This window comes from Perca fluviatilis, chromosome 20 (assembly GCF_010015445.1).
Source record: "Perca fluviatilis chromosome 20, GENO_Pfluv_1.0, whole genome shotgun sequence".
NCBI classification, from domain to species: Eukaryota; Metazoa; Chordata; class Actinopteri; order Perciformes; family Percidae; genus Perca; species Perca fluviatilis.
Genome location: NC_053131.1, coordinates 16,483,376 through 16,510,752, shown reverse-complemented (window position 1 = coordinate 16,510,752; position 27,377 = coordinate 16,483,376). Strand labels below are relative to the sequence as shown.

At 38.8% G+C, this 27,377-nt stretch overlaps 4 protein-coding genes across 11 annotated transcripts in view; 2 read left to right on the top strand and 2 right to left on the bottom strand.

Annotated features, from left to right (window-relative positions):
- wdr20a (WD repeat domain 20a) overlaps nt 1-4,368 on the top strand; it is a 7,918-nt gene extending 3,550 nt beyond the window's left edge. The window contains exons 3-4 of the mRNA XM_039785486.1: nt 625-1,971; nt 3,273-4,368. Coding sequence (XP_039641420.1) covers nt 625-1,971; nt 3,273-3,326 — 1,401 coding nt within the window. The 3' untranslated portion in view covers nt 3,327-4,368. The remainder of the gene's footprint in view (nt 1-624; nt 1,972-3,272) is intronic.
- A 421-nt stretch (nt 4,369-4,789) lies between these two features.
- On the bottom strand, nt 4,790-11,058 carry LOC120548981 (MAPK/MAK/MRK overlapping kinase-like). Of its 6 annotated transcripts, none has more exons than XM_039785488.1 (12): nt 10,683-11,058; nt 9,266-9,380; nt 8,812-8,901; nt 8,648-8,718; nt 8,441-8,519; nt 8,300-8,348; nt 8,017-8,195; nt 7,638-7,739; nt 7,326-7,499; nt 6,990-7,149; nt 6,704-6,901; nt 4,790-6,453 (listed from the first exon to the last, which is right to left on the bottom strand). In XM_039785488.1, exons 1-12 carry the CDS (start codon nt 10,861-10,863, stop codon nt 6,376-6,378), a joined length of 1,476 nt encoding a protein of 491 aa, XP_039641422.1. In that variant the 5' UTR covers nt 10,864-11,058; the 3' UTR covers nt 4,790-6,375. The 6 variants fall into 6 exon arrangements, with proteins under 6 accessions (XP_039641422.1, XP_039641421.1, XP_039641423.1 ...); XM_039785487.1 differs by having other exon boundaries at nt 7,326-7,502; nt 10,683-11,055; XM_039785489.1 differs by having other exon boundaries at nt 7,326-7,502; nt 8,300-8,330; nt 10,683-11,055.
- A 40-nt stretch (nt 11,059-11,098) lies between these two features.
- LOC120548978 (nuclear export mediator factor NEMF-like) lies at nt 11,099-20,516 on the top strand. Its single transcript, XM_039785482.1, has 32 exons — nt 11,099-11,292; nt 11,409-11,477; nt 12,052-12,154; nt 12,489-12,614; nt 12,748-12,896; nt 13,022-13,089; nt 13,189-13,278; nt 13,400-13,473; nt 13,577-13,647; nt 13,755-13,830; nt 13,962-14,102; nt 14,293-14,501; nt 14,586-14,759; nt 14,847-14,910; nt 15,153-15,241; nt 15,366-15,469; nt 15,568-15,630; nt 15,728-15,840; nt 16,615-16,672; nt 16,795-16,853; nt 16,932-17,052; nt 17,137-17,401; nt 17,534-17,576; nt 17,661-17,710; nt 17,880-18,021; nt 18,485-18,562; nt 18,749-18,949; nt 19,074-19,109; nt 19,321-19,427; nt 19,508-19,551; nt 19,632-19,711; nt 20,294-20,516. Exons 1-32 carry the CDS (start codon nt 11,234-11,236, stop codon nt 20,369-20,371), a joined length of 3,204 nt encoding a protein of 1,067 aa, XP_039641416.1. The 5' UTR covers nt 11,099-11,233; the 3' UTR covers nt 20,372-20,516.
- Nucleotide 20,517: 1 nt separating this feature from the next.
- klhdc2 (kelch domain containing 2) lies at nt 20,518-26,118 on the bottom strand. Of its 3 annotated transcripts, none has more exons than XM_039785483.1 (14): nt 26,024-26,118; nt 25,096-25,398; nt 24,917-24,996; nt 24,712-24,829; nt 24,370-24,482; nt 24,158-24,242; nt 23,723-23,806; nt 23,383-23,463; nt 23,187-23,245; nt 22,719-22,828; nt 22,560-22,632; nt 22,320-22,407; nt 22,156-22,208; nt 20,518-22,065 (listed from the first exon to the last, which is right to left on the bottom strand). In XM_039785483.1, the coding sequence occupies exons 2-14, from the start codon at nt 25,366-25,368 to the stop codon at nt 21,942-21,944; spliced, it is 1,341 nt and encodes a 446-aa protein (XP_039641417.1). In that variant the 5' UTR covers nt 25,369-25,398; nt 26,024-26,118; the 3' UTR covers nt 20,518-21,941. The 3 variants fall into 3 exon arrangements, with proteins under 3 accessions (XP_039641417.1, XP_039641419.1, XP_039641418.1); XM_039785485.1 differs by having other exon boundaries at nt 25,096-25,395; nt 26,024-26,117; XM_039785484.1 differs by lacking the exon at nt 26,024-26,118 and adding an exon at nt 25,641-25,942.
- Between the last annotated feature and the right edge of the window lie 1,259 nt (nt 26,119-27,377).

Sequence of the window (27,377 nt, the reverse complement as noted above, 5' to 3'; positions counted from 1 at the left end):
ATTGGGAGAGACAGTGGATTTTCACATTGAATTTTTCACCAAATTGACCGTTATTACTGTTAATGTTGAGCCTTGTTGTCAGAAAGAGGTCTGATTTATTTATTTATTTTTTCTGCAATTACAGGTGAAAGGGTATTTATTTTTGTTGCATCCCAAAGAGATAAGTGAACATATGCCCCACATGAAAACCATGAATTAGTCTACAAATCACAACAGATTGGGCAGTATTAAAAATAATCCCTCATTGGTCTAAAATAATGTTTCAGTATTGTTCTTAAACTGTAATTTAATTTTTCTATTTATCCTTGTAGTAAACTCTTCCACCTTCTTATGTAGAGGATTTAAAGCATCTGCATGGTAACAAGTTTGATGTGTTTAAAGGATAGCTTTTATTTTAGTTTATGCTACTTTTTGTATTTTTCCTGCCCAACACCATTAAACAGAATATTAACAAGTGGCCTGGGACTATTAGGAGTATTCTATGTGAAATTGTAAGACTTTCAACATATTCAGACTATTGATGGTATTGAGCTGATGTTATTTTTTTTTCCCACTCCCCTTTTTCCTCCACTCTCTCCTCCCCTGTCTGCCTCTCAAACTTCAACCTTCCCTCTCTCCTGTCAGAGACTAATAGACAAGTCCAGAGTAACATGCGTGAAATGGGTGCCAGGCTCTGAGAGCCTGTTTCTGGTCTCTCATGCCAGTGGAAATATGTACCTGTACAACGTGGAGCATACTTGTGGCACCACAGCTCCACACTACCAGCTGCTTAAACAGGGAGAGAACTACTCTGTACACACTTGTAAGAGTAAATCCACGCGGAACCCTCTCCTTAAATGGACAGTAGGTGAGGGGGCTCTGAATGAGTTTGCCTTCTCTCCAGATGGGAAGTTCCTTGCCTGTGTTAGCCAAGACGGCTTCCTACGAGTCTTTAACTTTGATGCGGTCGAGCTTCATGGCACCATGAAGAGCTACTTTGGTGGCTTGTTGTGTGTGTGCTGGAGCCCTGATGGAAAGTACATAGTTGCAGGTGGAGAGGACGATTTAGTGACAGTGTGGTCGTTTTTGGACTGCAGAGTCATCGCCCGAGGTCATGGGCACAAGTCATGGGTTAGTGTGGTGGCATTTGACCATTACACCACCAGCGTGGAAGAGAGTGACCCAATGGAGTTCAGTGGCAGCGATGAGGACTTCCAGGATCAGATGATCCACTTTGGACGAGACCGGGCCAACAGTACGCAGTCCCGACTCTCCAAGCGCAACTCCACGGACAGTCGGCCTGTTAGTGTCACATACCGGTTTGGCTCAGTGGGCCAGGACACTCAGCTGTGCCTATGGGACCTCACTGAGGACATCCTTTTCCCCCATCTTCCGCTCTCACGGACACGGACACACACTAACGTGATGAATGCTACCAGCCCCCCTGCGGGTGCTACAATAATCACTAACGCCTCTAGTAACACTACTAATGGAAACAACAGTGGTGCCAATACTCCTGGCATTAACTCCCTCTCTACTACATTACCACGCTCCAACAGCCTACCCCATTCAGCCGGCACCACCACAACAACAACGGCAAACAATACCAACAAGGCTGGCAGTGGTGGTGGCATCGGCAGTGGTATTATGGACAGTGCGATTGCTACAGGTGTGAGTAAGTTTGCCACGCTGTCACTCCATGATCGGAAGGAACGCCACCACGAGAAGGACCACAAACGCAACCACAGCATGGGTCACATCAGCAGCAAGAGCAGTGACAAGCTCAACCTGCTGACAAAAACCAAAACAGACCCTGCTAAGACTCTGGGCACTCTGCTGTGCCCGCGTATGGAGGATGTGCCCCTCCTTGAGCCTCTCATCTGTAAAAAGATAGCACACGAGAGACTGACTGTACTCATATTTTTAGAGGACTGTTTAGTGACTGCTTGTCAGGAGGGATTTATTTGCACATGGGCGAGGCCAGGCAAAGTGGTAAGTTCTTTTTAATGTAGGAAAATGTGGGGGAAATTGAAGTGTCTTTCAATCTTAAACTGTCCTAAAATCAGTTGTTGGGCTGTAACTTAACATAAAGACATATTCTGAAAAAGTATGGCCATTAGGAATAGCATTTTTAGCTTTTATAGTAAGATTGTCACTCTCTGCAGGCAGGCAAGTAACATATCAGACTTTGTTTAATGTACATCTGCTTTCCAATGTAAAACCTATTATTCCTAAGTTTCAAATATAACCAATTCTATAAAAATAATAGTCTGGTTATATAATACATTCTAATAAGGAGGGTTTCCTGGGTAGACCTGTGAGGGGAAAGAGGACGATAATCCATATGAAGTGTGTTCATTGGTTCATCATAATCATTCCACAATGCATAGCAGCATAGCCAAGAAGTCATCTGCATACACTCTCACATTTCAGCTTTTATGCAAATAGCTCTGTATTTGCCCAAATAATCTCTGTAGTTCCTCACATGCTTACTGCTTAATATGTGTATACACCCTTGTATACTTCCCTTTTCTTTGTGTTTCGAGAGACTTTGCCAGAACAAGGCACATGATAGTCTGGATCCGGAACATACTGTACGTCTGAAGGCTAGTTAGTCCAGTGAGTTACTACATAAACAGGCGCTTAGAGGCAAGAATGCTCTTGACATTTACTCAAATGTCTCAAAAGTTAAAATGAGAAAACAAACAATGCCATGATATTTAGGAGTATACTTGTATCGTCTGAAATAATAAAAAATCAGAAGCAGTAAAAGATGATGGTACCACAGAGCCAGTAGTGGGTACAAATTCTGATGAATACAAACCACTTAATACAACTAAAGCGCAATTAGAATTCAGTAATAGGAAATAAGTTCAAACAACCCCCACTTTTTATGGTTGAGGTATTGAGTGTAAAAGCAGAAGTGCATGCTCAACGGTTTAAGTCTGCCTTGTAAAAAAAAAAAAAAAAAAAAAAAAAAAAACCTAAAAGACAAAAATGCCCTCGAAGGTCAGATCAAGAGGTTATAAAAGCCCTCTGGAAAAACAAGTTAATTATCTGGTGATGTACATTAGAAGTGCCTTGATCAAGCAAACCTTTCAAAGACATTAGTCTTGCATTGTATACTGGCATCCACTTTAACTGCTGTGCACAGGCTTTAATGAAATGCAGGGGACCGGGATATGAAAAGAAGAGGCTAGAGGCTAATTTCTAATGAGCTATTTGTTGCTTGATTTTTTTGCTACAGTATGTGAACTTTCCCAATGCAAATCTCCTTGTTTTCCTTTTTCCAGGGTTTATTGTCATCCCAAAACCAAGCCAGCTCTCCCAGTGGAACAGTAGTATAGCCACAATATTTCTGCTGCTAAAGAACCCTGCAACCCAGAGTCTGATGCTGCTCTTCACCCTGCAAGCATTGCAAGTTTTCCTTTTTTTTTTTCTTCTTCTTTTTTTTTATACCCCCCCTCTGATTGTGTTAATGGCTTTTCTGTTCTTTTCGTTTATCACTCACTTGACCTAGTGGAGGAATGAAGCAAGAAAAGGTGTGGTGCAATTGTGGACTATTGCGCTAATGTACTATTGTTCTCTGGAGTTTTAACACATTTTAGATTTTTAAAAATCTTTCTTTCATGTCAAATCTCATCAGACTTTTGTCCCCTCTGGAAATGAAGCTTGGCTTTGTTAGATGCAGAACAGACAATTGTGGCTTGAGATTAAAGGGATAGTTAATTTACTTTTCAGAATTTGTATGTAGCCCAGTCTCGGCTCAGGGTTACTGACTCAAATATGAATTTTGGATGAACTATCCGTTTAAGACCCAAGTGTGTGAGCATCTGAAAATTTCGCATCCATCCACATTCACCCACCACTTCTCTTTTGAGTAGAATCTCCCCATCAATGACTTTGCACTGATTTTGTTATTTTGTTGTTTGTTTTTATAACTACTCTAATGGATCAAAAAAGAGGGTTGAGGACTGCCTTGTTGCACTCGGCTTTAACATCCTCAGTCTTGAAATCTGAATCTATAAAGTTGGATGCTGCAATCATAGTCTTTTTTTAAAGAAAAAAAAATTGTTTGCACTTAAATTAGTTTATTAGAAGAAAATTGCTTTACATTTTTGGGTGTGCTCAGAACTCACAGATGGCTAATAACAGTAGGTGAAGAAAATGATAAAAAAAAAATTAAAACCTTTTATCTATTGAGCATTTATTTTAATATTATTTCAGATTCAAATCTGCTCTGTATCATAATGTGTATATTGTAATTAATTGATTTGATGGGGGCCTAAGCAAACTACCATTACTCAAGTGGAAGTTTTGTCATTGATAGTTATATTTCTAAAGCCTAAAGTATACATATTAATAATATTAAAATAATCTTGAATACACCATTTTCTGTTCCTTTTTATTTGTTCACCAACATGTTTGTATTTACAAAACAAAGCTGTAATCCTATGGTATGGAAATTGTTTACATTGTCAAAATAGAAGCGGTCAAGTATTCAAGTCGTTGAAGCTCAGGAAGACAATGATTGAATCTCAAAAGACTTGATACATGCTCGCTTTATGCTTCAGTTACAAAAATACTAAGGAGAAAACATGGAGCTCTATATCCCAAAAAAAGCCACATGAAAGTTTCCGATAAGAAACTTCCACTAAGATTTTTTTCCCATTCAACACTACTGCAGTATGCATGTCATTTTTGTGTGATGATAACCAATTATTGTTGATGCCACGAAGAGTTCAGCAACACCCCCCCTCCACCCCCCATTACGCTAGACAGAAAGTTTGTGAAACATTTTTTGAAGTGGTTAACATTTTACATTTATTTTATTCATTAAAAAATGATTTTTCAGGAGGTTGTACATACATTATGAAAGAGATTTAAGTATTTGTAATGCAGGCTAATGACAACATCCCACAAATGACACCTCAGTTTTTTATTTGGATTATGTGTCACAATAACCAACAAGGTGCTGACTGAGTCACAGTCAGGTCACAGTCCATTTTAATGAGCTACAGCTCTGAATTAAATTATACTTTTTGAGCCATAATGCTTTAATTGAAGTTACTGGCTGAGCTACATTCTAAACATAACAACAACAAAAAAAATCTAGACTTTCTTAAGGCTATATAAAATACAGATGTATTGCAGGGGGCTATTTATTTACATTACAGTTGGATCATGGAATGTGCCTTTAAAATACTTCGCCAAAGACAATGTTGTGGCTTACTGTGGAATAATTGTGAAGCACTTAAAGTGAATGTTTTTGCTGCGTTCCTTTTGCACAGGAAGACTATCGCCCTACAAGTCAGTTTGTCTCAAGGAGTTCATTCACAGCTATTGAAAAGAGACTCTATAACAAGTATACAGTGCCTATAAAAAGTATTCAACCCCGCCTTTGGAGTTTTTCATGTTTATTGCTCTACAACTTTTAATTGGAGCTAATTTATTAGTTACTGTGTGTAGTAATTGATTAAAGTCCTGTCACAAATTCTAGATTGGATTTAGGTGTGGACTCTGACTTGGCCGCTCCAGGACACTAACATCTAGTGTAGTTTACAATTTTCTTGTGTCCTATCCCAGAATGATTGACTTTTTAATCTTTTTCTTCTTGTCTTCATGATATAGTTTTCCAGGACATTGACTAATCAGCTGTTGGATCTTCCAGATTTACCCTACTTGTCAAACCACAATTACATACATGTGATCTCACTCTACTTATTTAATATTTGAGATGAGTCACAGCAAAGGGTGAAGAATACTTACAGTATATACTTATAGTTGCACTTCATTCACATCAGTTTGTAGACATTTGTGTTCACTTTGACAAAGTATTTGTGGTTGATCAGTGTAAAAAAAAAAGAAAAAAGGAGCTTATTTAATCATTTGTAATTAAAGTTGTAAAATAATACAACCAGAACAAGTCCAAGGCGTGTGATGACTTTTTAACGGCCCTTATTTTCTAGGAAGCTGACTATGCTCCTCATCAAAGATTCTATTTCTTTCACCAATGGTGAATGACTGCCAACATATCTTATTGCTTGTGTAATAGACTCACGTTGAAATATATTTCTAAACCGTTGTAAACATGTAACACCTCAACTAAGTCAAGTAAAACTGAGGTCATAACTACTCTACGCACTCTCAATCCAACATAATATCACAGACTCAAATATTGTTTGTGTTGATATCACATTGAATTTGATACAGCAGTCATAACTGGTAAGATGACCGGCTTGGTGGTCTTTGTTGCATTTTTTTTTGTCAAACCTGTTTACAGATTTTGACATCAGGCCTGTCCAATCCTTTTTTCTCTCAACAATGTGTTTAACAGTAACAGGTCTATCCTGTTTTAAGAGGCATTTTTTAATAAAACAAAAGGGTTTTTGGCTCTCAGTAGCCTCCATGTTTCCTATCCAGAGGTGGAATGTAGTATGTCTTGAAAGCGGCGCGGTGTGACTCATCCCGGGGCTGTGAAGAGAGGAAATACAGCCTGAATGCCAAATCAAATCCCTTAATGAAAGCATTACTGAGGCACTTAATAATGTATGGTTCCTCTTGCATTTTTTGTCTTGCAACATCTGATACGCAAAACAAACCTGTCAGCTGTGTTTTACTCTAATTCCCACACTGCCCTTTGGTAAATGTGACTCCCCCTAAATGACTGAATGATTCAAAACATGTAAAAAGCCTGATGTCTGTGTTGCACTCCTGTGTTTACCTTGGCCAACTGTGACTGGCACTTCTTTGACGTGATGGTTGGCAGTGTGCCTCGGTGAGTGACAGTAAATGCAGGTATGGTGGAGACTGGGAAGGAGATCTGTGGTCCTGGTACAACCATGTTGAGCTTGGGCAGCTCTGTTGGATAATGAGGGACGTTCCGTCGGATGAGGGGCTCTGCTACATGCTTCATGTTGTGCTGAAGAGGGAGGAATTGTTAAGATGGTAGCAGTTGTAGTCATATTTTTTTGGACTTCTCAACTCTGTTGACTTGAACATTGACTTACGCTTATTAAAGGGGTTTGCCTTGTGTGTCTTCCCCTCAGCTGTTTGCCAAGTCTGGTTGGGCGCCAGATGTGGTCTAATGAGTTGTGCGACCCACTACTCTCTAGTCCATCCATAGTCCTAGAAACTCTGTGAAGAGTCTCGGCTTTCTTCTCTGCCAGCCTGGTAGAAAAAAAAGCAAGAGCAAGCAAGACTTATATTACAAATGACAGGATGTGGGTATTTAAATTAAAAGTCATTTGTCTCCACAGTTTGACTTACCAATAATTTTCTCATCTAAATTTGATTTAATAAGTTACTAGGTGATGAATTGTTTCTTTATGTTTCATTTTTTTTACCTGATTTCCCTAAAGTATGTGTGCCGCAGGGCTGTTTCAGCAGTGATGCGTTCATCGGGGTCATAGGCGAGCATCTGATAGAGCAGTGACAGAGCTGGAGCCGGGCAGTGAGGGACTAACCGTGAGATACCGCTGCCTTTTTTAGGGGGGAAGGTGAAATGCATCGCTCTAACCCTGCTGGACATTAATAAACCATGAGAAGCCTTTGTTTTCTAAGCACAGAACAAAAATTGATATTCACAATTTGTTTGTACAAGTTCTGTAACAAAGACACACACTCTTCAAATAACATATTTGAGGAAGAACACCTACTGCTTGAACTTTTGGAGGATACTTTCATCTGGTGTCCCCAACACGTCATGGATCTTGGCTACCTGGTCCAACTCATTGGTTCCAGGGAAGAGAGGATTCAAACTGAAACACACAGGTATCTGACTGCCACAACAAAACCATTTACATAGCATTTATTTGACATTTGTTCGTGCTTGTAGTGGCAGACAAGATTGATCAAATAGAAGAGGAAAACTGACATTGATAACATTGTAATTGCACATTTAATCAAGTACAACCCAAATTGTGAAATTACATGTGTATAACCTCACAAGAGTGTTCCTATCCTATCTCATAACTTATAAACTCTTGTCCTATTTAGGTACTACAGATGAAATGTGCCCTTCCCCTGCAGAGGTACCTCATGATCTCAAAGAAGACACAACCAGCACTCCACAGGTCCATCTTTAAGCCATAGTACCCATCAGTGAGGAGGCACTCTGGGGCTCTGTACCAGCGTGTGGAGATGTACTCTGTATGCGGGGGCTTGGAATACACGCTCCGACATGAGCCGAAGTCACCAAGCTTCAGACCATTTTGCTGTAATTTGTACAAAATCATTTTAAAAATGGGTATGACACAAAACCAGATTACCACTGTTATGTTTCCGTAAAGCATGTTATTATGATAATGATGCATCTCACTTTGATGAGAATGTTTTCTGGCTTCACATCTCTGTGAAAGATCCCACAGCTGTTAAAACAAAACAAAAAAACAATCTTGACATAGTTTGTATTATGTTTTATTTTACCATTTAATGTGAACTGAAGCTTTTTCATAACTACCTGTGCATATGTTCAAGTGACTTGCAAAGCTGGTACATGTAGTTCTTTACTGTATTGTCAGGCAGTGGCGTTTTTCTTCCTGTAAGGAATAGAGTACCAATATCAGCCCATAATTCACCCAAACATTTACAGAAAGATTACATGTACATATTCAAATTCCAGTTTATCCTTATGAGGATTTATAATATGCTCATACACTTCACTTACCTTGTATGAACTCATAGATGTTCATCTCCATCAGCTCACAAATCAAAGACACAGTTCCAGTTTCTTTGTCACTGAAACATTGTATTAGATTAATATGATGTGCCACAAGAAACTAGCTTGAGGCGATACAATAACTTCATAATAGACAACACTCTAGTACTTACAAAATCAGTTCATGTAGCTGGATGATATTTGCATGCGGGCTCAGTCTCTTCATTGCCTGGACTTCCCGCAGGTTGTTGGCTTGCTCCAGGCTTGATGACAGAGAACAGATGACAATTTATACATTTGATTTGACAGGTGTATACATATAATATTGTTAATTGTACAGTTAAATGACAAATCTGCTGTACGTATGGACAATGTAACAATTTAACAAGATACATGACTAACTAACTAATGATTAAAAAGGGCACAGTTGATGTTAAAAACCAGTGCACTGACAACTCACATTTCAAGCAGAGATGTCTATTGCTACCTCATCACTACAAGATCAAAGGTGGAGTAAGCTGACATCTAATAGGATACTTAAGGCAAAGGGGGTGTCAAGCTGCTCCAGTTACAAGGGTGCATTGACAACAGAGTATGGTGGACAACATTTAGTTGGAGAATACATACCTGTTAATTGTCTGCTTCATGGTTTTACATGCGTAGAACTTCCCGTCTTTCACGCTCTGAGTTTTCACCACCTCTGAAAATGTGCCCTCCCCGATTTTCTTGATTGTTTTATAGCCTGCACAACAACAAAAAATACAAAGACTGATAGGGAAGGTTTTGCACAAACACCTTTATATAATATTACTAATGAATATCAGTTGAAATTTGTGAATAGCTGAACTCCCTCACTTAACATTAAAGCCCATGATGATTTATTGGGATAGGAAATTGTGACCTTTTGACTTACAGCTGAAAGTCCTACATTCATAAAGGGCCGCTGCAACTAATGATTATTTTCATTAACGATTTGTCTGCTTAGTATTTTCTTGATCAACCGTTTGGTCTATAAAATGTCAGAAAATGATGAAAGATTTCCCAGAACCCAAACTGATATATTCAAGTGTCTTGTTTTGTCCAACCAACAGTCCAAAACCCAAATAAATTCAGTTTATTAACATAGAAGACTAAGGAAAGCATCAAATAGACCTTTTAATATTTTAGAGACAGGATATATATTGTATTTTGGGCATTTTTGGATAAACACGTTTCTCTAGCAGTCTAGTAGTGTCGATTTTCCCTTTAACAGGCTAAACGTTAACAAGCAGAACTATAACAGTTAATAAGTAAGGCCAGGTGTATGACATTGTTGTTCATATAGGGTCACCATTTTCAAAACAATAACGTTACTAGCTAGCTAGTTAAAACTAGGCTAACGTTAAGCATTAAATGAAAAAATAAAAACATGATTATAAAGGATAACGGTCAAAACCATGCATGAGTTAGTTATTTGAACAGACGTAATGAACTCACAGCTAGCTACTCCTAAAGGTTAAAACAGCTGAAACAGTTAGCAAAACATAAGAATCTTTGAAGAGAAACTTGTCGACCGCCGCCTGTCAGACCTGTCATCACGCTGCTCACCCGTTAACTCACAACTTACAATGCATCCCTTTGTGTCTCAGCCGCTGCATGTAAGTCGATTATCCATAACATGCGTATCTGGAAAAATCTGGACAAAACATTTCAATGCGAAGGTTGAAAATGTGAGTTTTTTTTGCGCATCGAGGTGTCAAAAGGACACGAAACTGGCCTTAAGGTTGCTAGCCTATCCCCGCTAGCCCTGTTAGCTGACCGTCGCCTTGGTAACGGAGCACGCCTTCGCCCTCCACTCTGACCTGAGGAGGAAACTGGAAACTCCGACTGAATGTTTGACTCTCTCTCTGGCCTTACCCCAGAAAATATTCGAAATGAGAAGCAACAATGCAGCACAATATGCCCTGCCATTCATATAAAAAATGCCAGCCAAGGTTTTTATTCGCTGCAGGCCCAGATATTTGAAGCGGCGGTGTTTTTACAGCTGCACAATTCACCTTATTACCTTTTTTCCAGAGGTGGGTGGCGACCGCTAGCTCGGATGTCTTTTCATTAGGCTGCAGATTGTTGTTCTGCATGTCGACATTTCCCCTGCTGTTCCAGTCGACGTTAGGTGGTGTTTTGCATGCATTTCGAAGGCTTGCCCTGTCTTTTACGCCAATAAGCCAGTTTGAGTAGTGCATCATTAGTGCACTTGTAATGCTAAAGAGCCTACCATGAGCTTAATAATATCTAGAAAAACTAACAGTCTCTCGAAGGGCACCACTGGTCCACTGCATTCATGTCATAGCATAACGTTACCAAGCACCAGTGCATCCCATACACAATCAATGCATTATTTTTAAATCGCTACGTCTAGTGTGTGGAAAAGGCGTGGACCTGTCTATTTTGCTCCACGTCGGCTTCCGTAAAAACCTATCACTTGTGCGCATGTTCAGTAATTCCCTGCATGTTTATGGTATTCCTATGTCTATGGTTTTCTTTGCTGATGTTGCACCAGAAATGTGAATTTATCACAGTTTACCTTTCTTTTTATTAGTCAGCTTTTCGATCACCATGAAAACAAGATTCACCACCGTGGATATCAGGGCAGTTATTGCCGAGATCAATGCCAAGTAGGTGATATGTGTTATTGCCTCTAGCAGCCTGGTGGCTATAAGCTAACCATCGATAATGTGGATTTGTCTACAAATGATCAGCCTTTCATTTATTTTGCTTCACTCTATCACAGCTACATTGGCATGAGAGTAAACAACGTGTACGACATCGACAACAAGACGTATCTCATCCGTCTGCAGAAGTAAGGACAGTTTGAATAACTTGCCTCCAAAAGTTTCACTGTAATGATATGGCATAAATATACTCCATTACAAATACAAGTTCTGTATGCAACATTGTGAGTATAATTAGTAAAGAAGTATTATACATAACATGGGATTCAAGTATACAAAAGTATTATTAACTGACAGGGCCACTGATATTTTATTAGTTCACCATATGTTGTGTATGTAAAAAGTACAGTATTTTCCTCTGACATGTAGTGGAGGAGAAGTAAAAAGAAGAAGCATGAAACAGAAATACTCAAGTAAAATACACGTACCTCAAAATTGTACTTAAGTACTGCACCTACTAAATATACTTTGTTAAATTCCACCACTTTCTCACCACTTTCAGTCAGTGTGTATAACTTGATTGATTGATTGATTGATTGATTGATTGATTGATTTATTAGACAGTAACAGAAATAAATGCATAACAAAATGCCAACACAGTGACATTGTACATTTATCAGAACTGTCGAGGAAAACACAAGAAAGTTACAAACTTATTTCCGTTGTGGTCCTCGTCAACTCGGTGTCATATTTTTGTCTCAGGCCTGACAGCAAAGCTATTCTCCTGATTGAGTCTGGGAGTCGTATTCACTCCACAGACTTCGAATGGCCCAAGAACATGATGCCTTCGGGCTTCGCAATGAAAGTAAGAACATCTTGTTTATTGAATAACAACTGACCAACTTTTTTTTTGAAATTTTTTTTATCATTACTGTATAATTCTAACCATATTTTAGGCTTTTAAAATATTTTGATTTGTGATTCAAGTCACATTTCACTGAGAATTCCATTCCGTTTTTTCCTTGAAGTCCAGTGTGATGAACATCAACCAGTTTGACATGTTTCTTTTCTATACCTAAAGGGATTTGATATTTATGTCAATATCAGTACAAGCTTCTCGTTATTGTGATTTTTCTGCATTTGTTTATTTATGTATTAGTTGTGATGAAACTGAATGTTAAAAGCAACTTTGTCCGTAGTGTCGAAAACACCTGAAGTCACGGCGATTGACGCAAGTTAAGCAGCTCGGGATTGACAGGATTGTTGACATCCAGTTTGGCTCAGATGAGGCTGCCTACCATTTGATTATTGAACTGTATGACAGGGTGAGAAAACATTGTGAGATGTGTATATCAAACTTCTGATCATATCAGCCCTGATCCCGAACCAGGACACTGATACATGCCAATATGTTTGTGTATGTGTGCATTTGTTGGTCTGTTTCTTATCCATCTTCAGGGTAACGTCATTCTTGCAGACCATGAGTACACCATCCTGAACCTGCTGCGGTTTCGTACAGCAGAGGCAGAAGATGTTAAGATTGCTGTGAGAGAGCGGTACCATGTGGAGAGCGCCCGACCGCCTGAACCTCTCATCAGTTTAGAGCGGTAACCCCATCTTTACATATGCTTGTTGACATTGTGGACCAGATGGACATCCATCAGATTTCAATAAACATATATTATTCCTACACCAGTGAAAACGAATACTCTCCTATTGCTTTTTTATGTAGACTGACTGAAATCCTCAGCAAAGCACCGAATGGAGAGCAAGTGAAAAGGGTCCTGAACCCTCACCTTCGTAAGTTGCCAGGCAAACAGTTCTCAGTCAAAACGTTTTTTTATCAAGTAAATGAACAGACTAAATCATGTTTTTTGTCCTTTCCAAACACACATCCAGCCTATGGATCCACTCTGATAGAACACAGTTTGATAGAGGTGGGACTGCCGGGCTCGGTCAAAGTTGACAGCCAAGTTGATGCTGCCCAAGGTATAGAAGAGTTAATTGCAGTAACAGACCAGTGGATGTAGTGGTTCAAGTTTAAGATTTGTTTTTGAATTTTGGGTTGTTTATTTGCATAAAACTGTATTTGATCTGACTGATTTTTCAGTTGCACCTAAAATACTGGAAGCCATGCAGATTGCAGAAACCTATATGGAAAAAACTGAGAACTTCAGTGGCAAAGTAAGGGTTCTTTCATAAGCAGTCTTTATTTTGAGGAAACAAGTTATTTAGGATGCTGTAATAGATGTGTTATATTCACAAGCTCTGCTTTGTTTAATTCAAGGGTTACATCATACAAAAGAGTGAGAAGAAACCAAGCTTAACTCCTGGCAAACCCAGCGAAGAACTGCTCACGTATGTCAAGTTTCGTTTAACACGCAATTTGTTACTATACATACTTTTCTTTAGCTGCTTTTTTATAATATGGTTAATTAATTCATGTAAATAATATCTACTTACAGATATGATGAATTCCACCCATTCCTCTTTGCCCAGCATGCAAAGAGCCCCTATTTGGAGTTTGATACTTTTGATAAGGTAAATACTGACATGGCTGCTTATTTGGTTTTATTTCTTGATGCTTTGTTTAGGAAAGAATATTGATCTTTTCTCCTTTACAATGTGAATTCACCCTTTTGATATTAATCTAATGTGATCCTCTCATGTAGGCAGTGGATGAGTTCTTTTCTAAGATGGAGAGTCAGAAGATTGACATGAAGGCCTTGCAGCAGGAGAAACAGGCTCTGAAGAAGTTGGAGAATGTTAAAAGGGACCACGAGCAGAGACTGGAGGCCTTGCACCAAGTACAGGTCAGCGTTTCTGTCAACTTTTAGACTTGTGTGCTCAAAACGCTGCACAGAATGGCTCCTGCTTTTCCATATATATGTATTTGTGGAATGTTAATGTTGGCGCTGTTGACAAGAATGAACTGAAACTTGCAAACGCAGGTCAGGCAAATCATCAGCTGAAATACAAGAAATCTTGTCTTGTGTGTTGCAGGAGGTGGACAGAATAAAGGGAGAACTGGTGGAGATGAACCTGCCTGTGGTAGAGAGGGCGTTGCAGGTGGTGCGCAGTGCACTGGCGAATCAGGTGGACTGGACTGAGATCGGCATTATCGTCAAAGACGCACAAGTTGCTGGGGACCCGGTGGCCTGCGCCATCAAGGAGCTGAAGCTGCAGACCAATCATATCACAATGCTTTTAAAGTGAGACCATCTGATACAGAAACTCTCAGACCACTCTGCTCATTGTTACAGCATTTGGCTCATGTGTGTCTTTTTTCCCTCTAGGAATCCATATATTTCTGAGGAAGACCAGGAAGAGGAAGAGAAAAAAGATGTGGTGGAGGAGAAAGGGAAGAAAAACAAAAATAAAGACAAAGGACAGAACAAGAAGGTGCAAAGGAACAAGCCCACGTTAGTGGACGTGGATCTTGGCCTGTCGGCTTATGCCAATGCCAAAAAGTAGGTTTAGATGTAATCCCAATTGAGCATTATGTGGAGAAGGTGTTGTTTTTACAGCTGATGCTTGTCATTGTGCTTTTTTTTTAGGTACTATGACTTCAAACGCACTGCTGAAAAGAAGGAACATAAAACCATTGAAGCAGCAGATAAGGTATTAAAGCTGTTTCAGCCTTTGTCCATATGCAAACTCTGAAATTCCTGCTGTTTAAAGGTTATGGTCACAAATTATTGTATGTTCAGCAAGGGACATCTTTAAGATCGAAGCAAGGCCTGTTTTTTTGTTTTTTTCAGGAACATTGCTTGCATTGTATTGACACAAGACAGCTTTCCAGTTGACAAGTCGTCGTACTTTTGTATACTGTTGAATGGGCTTTTATTTTCATGTCATTCAAGGCTATGAAATCTGCAGAGAAAAAAACACAGAAAACACTGAAAGAGGTTCAGACTGTGACCACCATTCAGAAAGCCAGGAAAGTCTACTGGTAAGACACACATCACCATTTTGTGCCTATGCATATTCAGACTTTGATGCAGTATTTTTGCACATATGTTCATAACGCGCAGTGGAGCCTTTCATTCTCTCAACCATTTCTGCCCTTTTGGCAGGTTTGAGAAGTTCTTGTGGTTCATCAGCTCAGAGAATTATCTCGTCATCGCAGGAAGGGATCAGCAGCAGAACGAGATAATTGTCAAACGCTACCTCCGGGCAGGTAATGAAAGAACTTATACACACACTCTTACCTTTACTAAGTAAGCACCTTCAAAACGGGGCTGGTGTATCCCCTCACGTGTGCCTTTACTTTGTCAGGTGATGTCTATGTTCATGCTGACCTCCATGGAGCGACTAGCTGTGTCATCAAGAACCCTTCAGGTAAACCTGCGCATCTCCATCCGCTATGTGAACATACTAGATGTTAGTTTTTCCACTCATTTGTTTGTGTCTCTGCCTCTCCATCTTCCTGCTCCAGGTGACCCCGTCCCTCCTCGTACCCTGACAGAAGCTGGCACTATGGCTGTGTGCTACAGTGCTGCCTGGGATGCCAAGATCATCACCAGCGCTTGGTGGGTTCATCATCATCAGGTGAGTTATCAATAACAAGCAACTAAATTTGCTACCTTGTATGCATGTATGTATATATATTTAATACAAATTATTTCTCAGTCACTGCCCACTATAATTAGATAAAATTAGGTATGGAGAGTGATGTATTCTACCACGTTCCATACATTTAAAATGAAATGACTGGCTTAAAGGGGTTGCTAGAATTTAGGTTAAAACAAGGTAGCATATTTTGCTTCTAACAAGCCACAAGGCAAAATATATTTTGATATGTTTTCTGTTTCTTTATTACCATCATATTGTATAAATGTTTTTATTCTGTAACATATTTTATAACTGTGTGCCATAATTTACTGTAAGTTTTTAAGTACCCTGTAGAGTTATATTCACATTCAGTGTTTCCGACCAAAACACATTGTGTGTATATTTGAGGCCTAATATATGCGTATTATTTGTATTATTATATCTTTCTCATCAAACATTTGTGTTTGATGAGACAGGTGTTTTTTATATTATAAATTGTGCATTGTTTACATTCCTTTTTGACTTCTTAAGTCTTCTTGACATGTTATGTACAAAAAAAGGGGACCAACTTATAAAAACATATTGCTATTGCTCCATATTGCTACTAGTGAGAAAAACTCCACAGAGTAACCTGAACATACAGGTTCAGAGTGTGTTATTAGACATGGGCGGGAAAAAAATTACTACAAGCAGCAAAATTATTTAATCACATTGATAGAGTAGAAATGTTTATTCCTAATTAGCAGTGTTATATCCATTATTTGTGTTCAGGTGTCTAAAACAGCTCCCACTGGAGAGTACCTGACCACTGGAAGTTTCATGATCAGAGGTATGAAACACTAACATTTCCGTTGTATTCATTCTGTAAGGCACCAGAGTAAAATATGAAAAGTGGAATTGCTAGTGATGATGTCTAACAGAGGGCCTAACATTTGACATATCTCTCTCCAGGAAAGAAAAACTTTTTGCCACCTTCTTACTTGATTATGGGCTTCGGATTCCTCTTCAAGGTAAATACCATCATGAGCTGTGAGTTCATGTTCAACTCTTTGTATTGAAACAATGACGTTTGATGCTGGTCTGTGCAGGTCGATGAGCAGAGTGTGTTTCGGCACCGAGGGGAGAGAAAGGTGAAGACTGTAGAGGAGGACATGGAGGACGTCACATCCAGAACTGCTGAGCTGTTAGAGGAGGGAGAGGAGCTGATAGGTAGCAGATACCAAAATGATTGATTTAATTTACTGTGTATGCAACGACAGTCGGGTGTTGGTACTGATTCTGTTGCCTCTGCAGGTGATGACAGCAGTAATGAAGATCAGGGTGAGGAAAGGGCGGGAGGACATGGAGAGACGGTAAAGCAGATTAAAAAGGTGGTTGAGGGGGAGGATGGTGTGAGAGGAGAAATGGCTGCTGTTCCTGAAGAGGACGACATGGAGGCAGAGGGAGAGGTGGATGGAGAGGAAGACAGCGGGGAGGAAAAGGAGATGAAGAATGAAGAAAGTGAAGAATTCAGCTTTCCAGATACGACCATCTCCCTCTCTCATTTACAGCCCAGCAGGTAATGTTACCACTACAATGCTAACACTATAATAACGGAAAGGCCTTGTCCTGTTTTCTACACGCCTTATAGTTCCATCCTTGCACCCAACGATGAATGGTACTTAATAAAAGTGTCTCTCCCTATTTCTAGGAATACTCAGAACCCTGGTTTCAAAAAGGAAGTGACCACTCAGGTAATTAGTCGCCATCTTAGGCCACATACATTGCAGCAATTTCATCTAAGTGAAAACATAAAGGTATAACACATTTCTCTACAGGTTGAGGTAGACTCACAGGGGAGGAAACACATGACTGCCAAGCAGAGAAGGTGAATGAATGGTATAAAATAACAACACACAGTTAGCATGTACTTCTTCCTGTTAAGTCCATACCACAAACTTTCAGGCTTTCATTAACAGGTAGTGTTGAGACATTTGGTTGGTTTAAGAAAATCATTCAGTCATTGATTCAATCCTTTTTTTAATCTTTGCCACTAGAGAAGAGAAGAAGAAGAAGCAGAAACAGGAAGGGTGCGACACTGAGGAGAAGACTGAGATTTCATCTGCTGGATCAGCAGTCGATCAGGGATCCAAAGGTGGAGGCGGCCCCTCCCAGCAGCCACCGAAGAGAGGCCAAAAGGTGAGAGAGGAGTTTGATAAGATCAGGTGTTCTGTTCTTAAGACCAAATCTAAAACAAAGTAACAATAATACCTTCGCCAATACATGGCGCTTTTAAGTTTACAAATCTTTCCAAAGGAGATACAATTTACATGATAAAAATAAAATTCAAGACTAAAACCTACACAAAAGAAATAAAACCTATAACAAACCAAAGTAAATTTACAAGAGACTAAGAGGCAAACAACACCATTATAATTATTAAAAGCATGATCTGCAGCTACAATATCACATCACAAAATGGATGTAAACAGTATCAAAAGCTGAAACTAAATATAATAATTATCGGAGATATGACTAAACAACATCTCTGATAAAGCCAAGAGTTTTTGGTAACTTTCCCTTTTGCATTACATGTCATAGTGAGTTTATTTGATGGAGCAGTCTGGTTTCTGTGTGTAATTCGTGCCTGTTGTCACTGCAGAACAAGTTAAAGAAGATCAAAGAGAAGTACAAGGACCAGGATGAAGAGGACAGGGAGCTCATGATGCAGCTGCTCGGGGTGAGGATGATTAAAAAAAAATGACCCTCGACACAGAGTCGTTACTATGTACTGTACAGTGACACATGGTAGCACACCATCTGCAACATTTAGTAGGAACTACAACTCGGGGTCTACACAGGTGTCATGTGCACAGTCCTTGCGACTGACACAATAAATAACAGTATAAGCGCTTTTCTTCTGTAGTCAGCTGGTTCCACTAAGGAGGAGAAGGATAAGGGGAAGAAAGGAAAGAAGGGGAAGGGTAGAGACGAACACATCAGGAAAGCAGCCCCTCCGAAACAACCCCCGAAACCTCGTAATGTGGAGGCCGCAGTGACAGGAGGAGGGGAGGGTGATGAGGAGAAGCCGCCTGGAGAGGAGGCCGGTCCTGCCGAGGAGGACAAGGTACGGGACACAATCAAGATCCACTTCCCGTGTCTGAAATGTAATTTTTGTCTGGTGATGTTTACGAAGTTACCTGCCACAACCAACAACCTTATATTGTATATGTTATTTCTTTTTCTTTCAGGAAGATGATGTGGACCAAGACAATCCTGGAGCAGAGGTGGGTTCTTAATGTACTTTTGACTGTGGATAAATATTTCTAATAGTTAATAGAAATTAATCATTATTCCCGCTTTGATATATGTATTTTTTTCTTAACAATTCAAAGAACATTTTGGGTATAAATGCACGTTAATTCTGCATCGTTCATTTTAACCCACCAGTAAGTTTACTACTGCATGAGACTTGAGTTTTCCTTTGTGCTGCCTCAGGAAGCAGAGGATCTGCTCACCTCTCTGTCGGGCCAGCCCCATCCTGAAGATGTGCTGTTGTTTGCTGTGCCAGTCTGTGCTCCATACACCGCCCTGTCGAACTACAAGTATGTGCAAATAACCTTTTGGTGTGTTAAGAGACAAAGTGAAGCTTGCAGGGGCTAAGTGAGTCATTTGTTTTTCACAGACACAAGGTGAAACTGACACCAGGTTCTCAGAAGAAAGGAAAAGGTAAGAATATATATTCTAATATTTGTGTTTTACAGTGAAAATTATTGCTTTTAGAATTGATTTTATTTTGTTTCTCCCAGCTGCACGCACTGCAGTTTTGAGCTTCATGAAAGCCAGAGATGCCTCAACCAGAGAGAAAGACCTGTTCCGCAGTGTCAAGGTAAAGAAGTTTTTATGACTTACTATACTATGACATTTTATGACATACTATACTATGACTTTTATGACGTACTTTACTGACTTTTTATATTTTTTATGACATACTACAGACTTTATGACATGCTATATTTTTTTGAAATTTTTGACATACTATACTATGACTTTATGACATACTATACTATTCTTTTGACTTTTTATGACATACTACACTGACTTTATGACATACTATATTATTTAAGACATGTTTGATGTACTTTGATTTTTTTTTTTATATATATATTTTTCTGACATAGTACACTGACTTTATGACATACCATACTATGACTTTTCATAATAATATACTTTGACTTTATAACTTTTTTCAACATACTATACTATGTTGTTGTTTTTTACTTTTTTCAACATACTATTCCATGTCTCTTTTTATGACATTTTTCAACGTACTACACTATGACTATTGTATCACTTTTTTCGACATACTTTACTCTGACTTTTTATCATTAGTTGCAGCACTAATCACAAGGTAGTTTGTTTTTCTTTATAATTTAATTTAAACTGTATCCCCTCTAATATCATGTTGCAGGATACTGATCTATCCAGGAACATGCCAGGCAAAGTTAAAGTGTCTGCTCCAAACCTGCTGGCTGCCAAGAAGAAATGAGACGGGTGAACACAGACTTGTGTGACTCTGTTGACTTCATCTACATTTCAAGCATGAGCGGTACCGGTTAAGATCTGATAATCGGCGTACAGTTCCCTTGTTGGATATCAATTTTATTTTAAATATACAAAGCTGAAAAAAACAACTTATGGTATGTGTTTATTCTTTGAGTACGAAATAACAGTATCCATTGCATTCTACAATAAAAAACACTAAGGGAACATTGTGCAAACCAGGCAAATACAAACAAAGCCCTACTGACATTAGGCATTTCAGTGCAACGTGGCTCAACATCCAATACACTTAGGGTACTATTTTAAGTTATTGTTAAAACAAGATTTAAATGCTACAGGAGCCACTCATGACAATTTAAAAAGGCTTTAAAAGCCTCTTTCAGAATAAAGAACCCATACATTTCCTCAACTATATAAATACATATAAATAAAAATTAACATTTCTGGGGCTTCAAAGGAGATAGTCTTGCATAACAAAACACTAGTTTTAGGTCTGTGAGAACTTAAACTACAAGATTTAGCAAACATCTGTATTAAAGATTGTGCCAAACAGTTATAGCAATCATTAAAGCAACAAGCTCCCTAAAGATTCTGCACTGTTAAAGCAAACATGTTTCAGCCTTGCACCACTGTGCTTAGTGTTAAGACATTAGACTAATATTTTCAATTGGTTCAATTTCTGAGGAAGACTAGTGAAAACTACGTCAACAAGCGACTGGAGTATGGCGTTTGTTCTAAAAGACTCTCTCTTTGACTCTTGGGTATACCTACACAATGTGCTACAATCTTGTGGAGGAAAGGAAAGTCCTGCACAATTTCCAAACTATATTTCCCCCCCCGTAACACACCATATTTTCTCACAGGTTTCTTTCTATGGTGTTCATGAAAAGCTGATCATGTTTTTTGTTCATAATCTAAGTTTAGGCAGGTATCCACTACTTTACTGGCTGGTACAATATTAACACCTTGTATTAACAAGATAAAATACAATTTTGTGAGCATTAAAACAACAAAACCTCTCCGGAATCTTAAACACAGAAGCAATGTCATAACTTCACTGTACTTGCAGTTACTAAATGCTGACAAAAATACCTTATCTTAATCAAGTTTTCTTATCCAGTACAGAAGTAGCAATCCATTTATCTTGGAACGCAGGAATAGAAACCATGCCATTATATTTTGGCTTTTCAGAAGGATGGATGCTTACCAAAGAAATTGGGATTTTTCTAGATTTTCTGCTCTCTTTTATATGCTGTGCATCGTCTGCACTGCTACACCACTAAAGATTCTACTGGCTTTGCAAGAGTTTGACATAAAAGATAATAAACAAAAAAAGGTAATAAACAGGAAAAGGATGGCCTGTGAACATTAGCACTGTCAGTTACACAGCTGTTCACTATTGCTTGAGATTGAGATTTTTTAAATATGTCCACACACATTAAACTAATGCTCAAATTGGACTACCTGCTTTGAGAGTAACACTCATCTCATACATACATACATACATACATATTCTCCTATAAACCTCGGGACTAGAGTCACGGTTTCCTCTTAGCCTAGGAGCCCAGTGTGTTGACACGTGCCATTCTCTGTTTGAGGCTGTGTAGGAGGTGTTTAGGCAAGCAGTCCCAGTAACTAGACAAACGCTCCCTGTGCTGCAGAACGGCTTCCATACAGAACCTAGACAGTGGGGGACAGGAAAATATCAGCACAAAATAATAAAAAAGGAGAACATGTTCAGCTTCAGGTATAAAATAAGTTCACACTTACCGTACTAGTGATTTGGGCTGAACATTAAAAACCAGTAACTCGTTACTGTGAGCCTGTCGAGTAAGCACAAAGGAGTCAAATTCAGTAAAACAGATTGTAATGTATGTATATATATTAAAAAAGAATAAAAAGATTGTTATATTTTGATATGACTTGCAGCTTACCGCTCTGTGATGAGACAACAGGTTGTTGGCACACCCTCCAAACACAAACACCTCTCCATCAGGACCGGAACATGCTGTGTGCCACAGCCTGAAATACACAGCACAATGTCAAGAATTGTCGACATTCAGTATGTTGCTCATACACACACACTCAAATGAGTGGTCATCCCTCAGAGTCATTTAGCTGAAACTTAATCTCCAAGCACACTAACAGTGTTCACAGTAAGACGAGAGGATTACCTTGGACTCTCTGTGTGACTGTGTTTGAAGGGCTTCCATTCATTTTTGCTTACATAGTACAGCCAAGCATCACCTGAAAAAAGATAACTCCGTAAAACCAGCGACCATTTTGAGGTGGCAAGGGATTATTTTGTATTGCAGAACAAGTGTCAGACTCACTCAGTGTATCTCTGTCTGTGGTGAAACCTCCAAATAAGAAGATGTGGTCTGGTGACACAGGAGTAAAGGAGTGCCAAGACCGGCCCAGAGGACCCTGCTGGGGAACGCTCCTGCAACCAGGTCAGAGGGGAACATTAGAGCAAGAAACACAACTAGAAAATGCATTTCCTGCAGAAAATGCTTGTGAATGCTGAAAAGCTAAATTGGATTGCTGGCATAATTGCATAGGTAGGTGAAGTAGTGAGAGTAGTTGGAAAACTGGGAATGGTTTTATTAGTACGTATTTCATTAAAATGTTGAATAAGGGTGAGCATGTTCCAATGGAACAAGTGGAAGAAAGATGTATAACTTTTGAAGCATGTTAGACTCGCCCATTCGCAAAAGATGACCTGACATTAAGATGGTTTTTAGTTTAAACTATCGTCTGCCCAGATGATTCCTAATATTATGAAAAGAAACAATACTTACATTTCATGCCACTCCCATGTGTCCAGGTCAATGTAGTACAGGTCATTTAGTCTGTAGTTCTGTGGACCAAAAGAGATGGGAGTAGGAAACAATCATTTATAGTGAAAAGGTAGGTAATATTAACCGTATGACAAAAATTGACGAAAAGAGGCGAAAGACACCCACATCTTGAATTCCTAGTTTTAAATTTCCTTACCTTATATCTTCCCCCAAACACATAGCCTCTGTTACCAACTGTGGCACAAGCATGAGCTGCCCTGGGCGATGGGGTGTTCCCCTACATCAGGACATACCAACAGAGAGAATGCATCATTTTTCAGTGTTTATTCTAATAATCCTCAAGAGTCAAAGGAAAAGCTCCGATTATGGCAGGATAAAGGCAGGGACAATGGATGAAAACTGGAGAGACTGGTTTAAGTGAATGAGGCTTTTGTTGCTAATGGGCAGTGGGTTGGGGCTCTCAACACGTGCACGCATGCGATGTGTGTGATTACATTGTGTGAGGTGATATTGGTAGTGTCTGTGGATGTGTTTACCTTGGTGTTGGGTTGGCTCCATGTAGAAGTCTCCAGGTCCAGGATGTGGATGTGGTTGTTCCAGCCTCGTCCAGGGCTGTCCCACTGCAGCAGCAAACAAATTAAATGTATTTAGGTCAAATGTAATCAAATTGACTTTAACGCAACACTAGAGAACTTTTCCCGCTTCTGTCTCCCTACAGGTTGGAAGCGGAATTGTCCATTACATTACATTATGTAAGTTTGCCAGATCAGGTAGCGCGAGCTGTAGGGGGACCGAAGCGGGAAAAGTTCTCTAGTGTTGCTTTAAAAGGAAATAGACACTCCAGCTGTTTTGTATAACTTGCTATGAAAGATTTCCCTTTAAACTAATCAAATTTAGAAATATACAATGATAAAAATATGTAACACTTGAAAGCAGTGTTTATCACATGAAGAGGATTTTTGTTTACAGACCACAAGTGAAGATGATTCATCATATTCAAAAGTCCCTTGATGAAGTCCTTGAGCAGCGTAGCCATAGCCACCAAAGAATATAAGTCTGTGAAAACAATATATATGATTACATGGCTGGAACTTGATGGCCACATTAACATTTTCTGAAGTGTGCCAGATGTTTAACATTCATGTTTACTTCAACATCAAAATAAAAGGTAGTCATTACTGACTTGTTCTTCTGAACCCAGCACCCAAGCTTGTCCTTGCAGGATGGAGGGAGTCCTTTAAGATCCCTCATTTCCTCCCAAACTAGGCTGGGAGCTCTCAGGGGCAGGCGGTAGATCTGCAAAGCACAGCACAAAATACAGGAGTTCTGAAATATAATCGCAGCAGACTGATAAGCTTTAGTGTTCTGATTAACCATAAGGTAATCATTTGAAAATAACAGAGGATGTTAAGTCACACACACACACACACACACACACACACACACACACACACACACACACACACACACACACACACACACACACACACACACACACACACACACACACACACACACACAGTACCCTATTTGTGTTTCCCCTGGCGTGATGACCTCCAAATAAGTAGAGGACTCCATCAACACACACCCCACAGCTGCCTGACATGGATGTGTGCAGGTTACCTCCAGCTAAATGCTTTGTCCTGTGAACATTTAGGTTTTGTTTTTAATTTAAATTTAGTGGTGATGACAATGGTATCAAAATGCAACTTAATTGTAACAGCTATTACCATACTCCTGACTCCATGTTGTACGTCCAGATCTCATTTCTTGGCAGATACAAGTCAAAGAATCCGTGGTTTTGAGCATTCTTGTTCAGAGGGAGAAAAATTATGTAATTCAAATAAATATGTAGACTGTAGTAAAAATGCTATGTTTAAGACATTTATCTAGCTAATAAACTCCTTACCTTGTATCCACCCCACACATACATGCTGTTTCTGTCAACCACTGCTATATGACCACTGCGCTCAGCTGGGGTATCTAACTCAAACGATTCAGATGCTTCAGTGTCCAAGGGCTGTTCATCCTCCACCTCCTCCTCCTCCTCATCATCTTCCTCTTCTTCATCCATATCGTCATTTACCATCCAAGCAAACAGTCTGTCATCTTCTTCTCTGTCGGAGTCATTGTCATCCTCTTCGGCTGGCAGATCTCCAATGTCTTCCTCCATCTCTGCCATTATCTCTGCTATGTCAGTCTCTTCTGTCTGCTGTCGTGGCAAGAAGCGAGAATGAGAAAACAAGTTACTAATGACAGGATTATTTAAATAACTTAGCTAGTTTTTACAATAATTTAAAAATAGGCTAACAGAAAGAAAAAAAATACCCATATTCAAAACACTGGATGTCAGGAAATTATGTTCAGCTAGTCATATGAAAATAGGCAAAATCAACCTGTTTTCTCTGTGTAAGTAAGCTAGCTAGAGTTTAAATACTAACGTAACATCCACACCTTCAACTGCGTGGTCCTCTTTTAGTCACTGTCTTAGCTTGAATTCTGCTAATGCAGGACAGATAACGATAGCTGGCAGCACGATAACTGCTGACCTACTTTGCTAGGTCATCTATTTAGGTTATTACAACAACGTGCAGTTAGCTTAGCCTTTGTCTTAGAAAGAAGGCGAAGGTCCAGAACAACCGTTTATGGGTTTAAAATACCCCAAACTAACTGGTCACAGCTGTTCGTCAGTTAAATCGGCTAGCTAATGTTACAGAACGTTTGTAAACTTGAAAATACAAAATATGCTCTAAAATTATACTGGTCACGTTAGTGTCCAATACAACTGCAACATGCAATTGCAGTTCTGGGTATAAATGAATTGCAGCCGTCTTTACCTTGAGATGTTTGTTTTTCCTGCAAATTTCAAAACGCCATGTATATGAGGTCACGCAAGTATTTTGGGGGCACGACCGGAAGTTGTCGACTTCTTAAATCCGCCATCTTGATAAGGTCGGCATGGGCATACAGCCCCAAATTCATATTAGTCCAAAAAATATTGTAAAGAAAGTAGGAGGCCTTTATTTTATTTTCTAATTTCTTGAAACTTTTCACAATAACAAATTACCTATACAGATATCTAAATTTCATCAACAGGCAGCCTGTCCCTAATTGCTTGGAAATTGTGCTACACACATAACCTTTCCCCATAAAAAAAAACATCATATGGAATAATGGTGACATTACTGTTGGAAAAAAAACTATCTTTAAGCCAAATTGGGTTGATAAAGGTGTCGTTTATGTAAGCGATCTCTTTGATACCAATGGGTTTATGTTTAGTTATGAACAATTCCTTCTTGTTAAATCCTTTCCTGTAACAAGCAGAGAATTTAATGGGTTTATCCCATCTAATTTGCAAAGAAACTCCTTTCCTACAAATCTATATCTCTCTAAATTCTTAAATATTGAAAACAAATGCAGGTTTTGCAATGATGAACCAGACTCTATAATACATTTATTTTACTTTTCTATACATTCAATTACTTTTTGGACTCATATTATGCATTATATATTGTGTCAAACCAATAATAATGTCAAAACTGAATGTAAAAATATTTTTTATTTATTAAATATTTATTGTTAACTTTTTGGTTTTATCTTGCAATATGTACTTACATAAATGCAAAACAAATGTTACTTCGAATTTCACAGATTTTTTTATTCGAATTCAAGGAATATATTAAGTCTCTAAAACTTAAAGACACAAAAAAAAGTAACAAAACATTTATACTGTACGGTGAACTTTTATAGGAATAATGTATTTTGTTTGTCATTTTATATTATTGTTTATTCATCCCCCTCTATATACTATCTTTTTGTTATTAACACTATTTATATTCATTTAAAGTCATATTATTGTTTATCTGGATCATTATTTTGAGTATGTTTCTGAAATGTTGTATATTTTAATGTATTTTCTCAATAAAGTAGGAGAAAAAAGGTTGGCATACATAAGCGGAGTACACATGGATACATTATATTAAGGGAATACACCATCAGCTCAGCCGAGGTGGTTAAATACCTATTTTTATTTTCTACCTGGTGGTTTTTAACACCTCCTAGGTTGTCACTTCTCATATAAAAACAACCAGTCTTTACTTTGCCCCTTTCATTAACAGTTTAAATACATCAACAGTCCATTGCTTGCAAATATGAAGAATAAAAATCCTAATTATATATATATATATATAT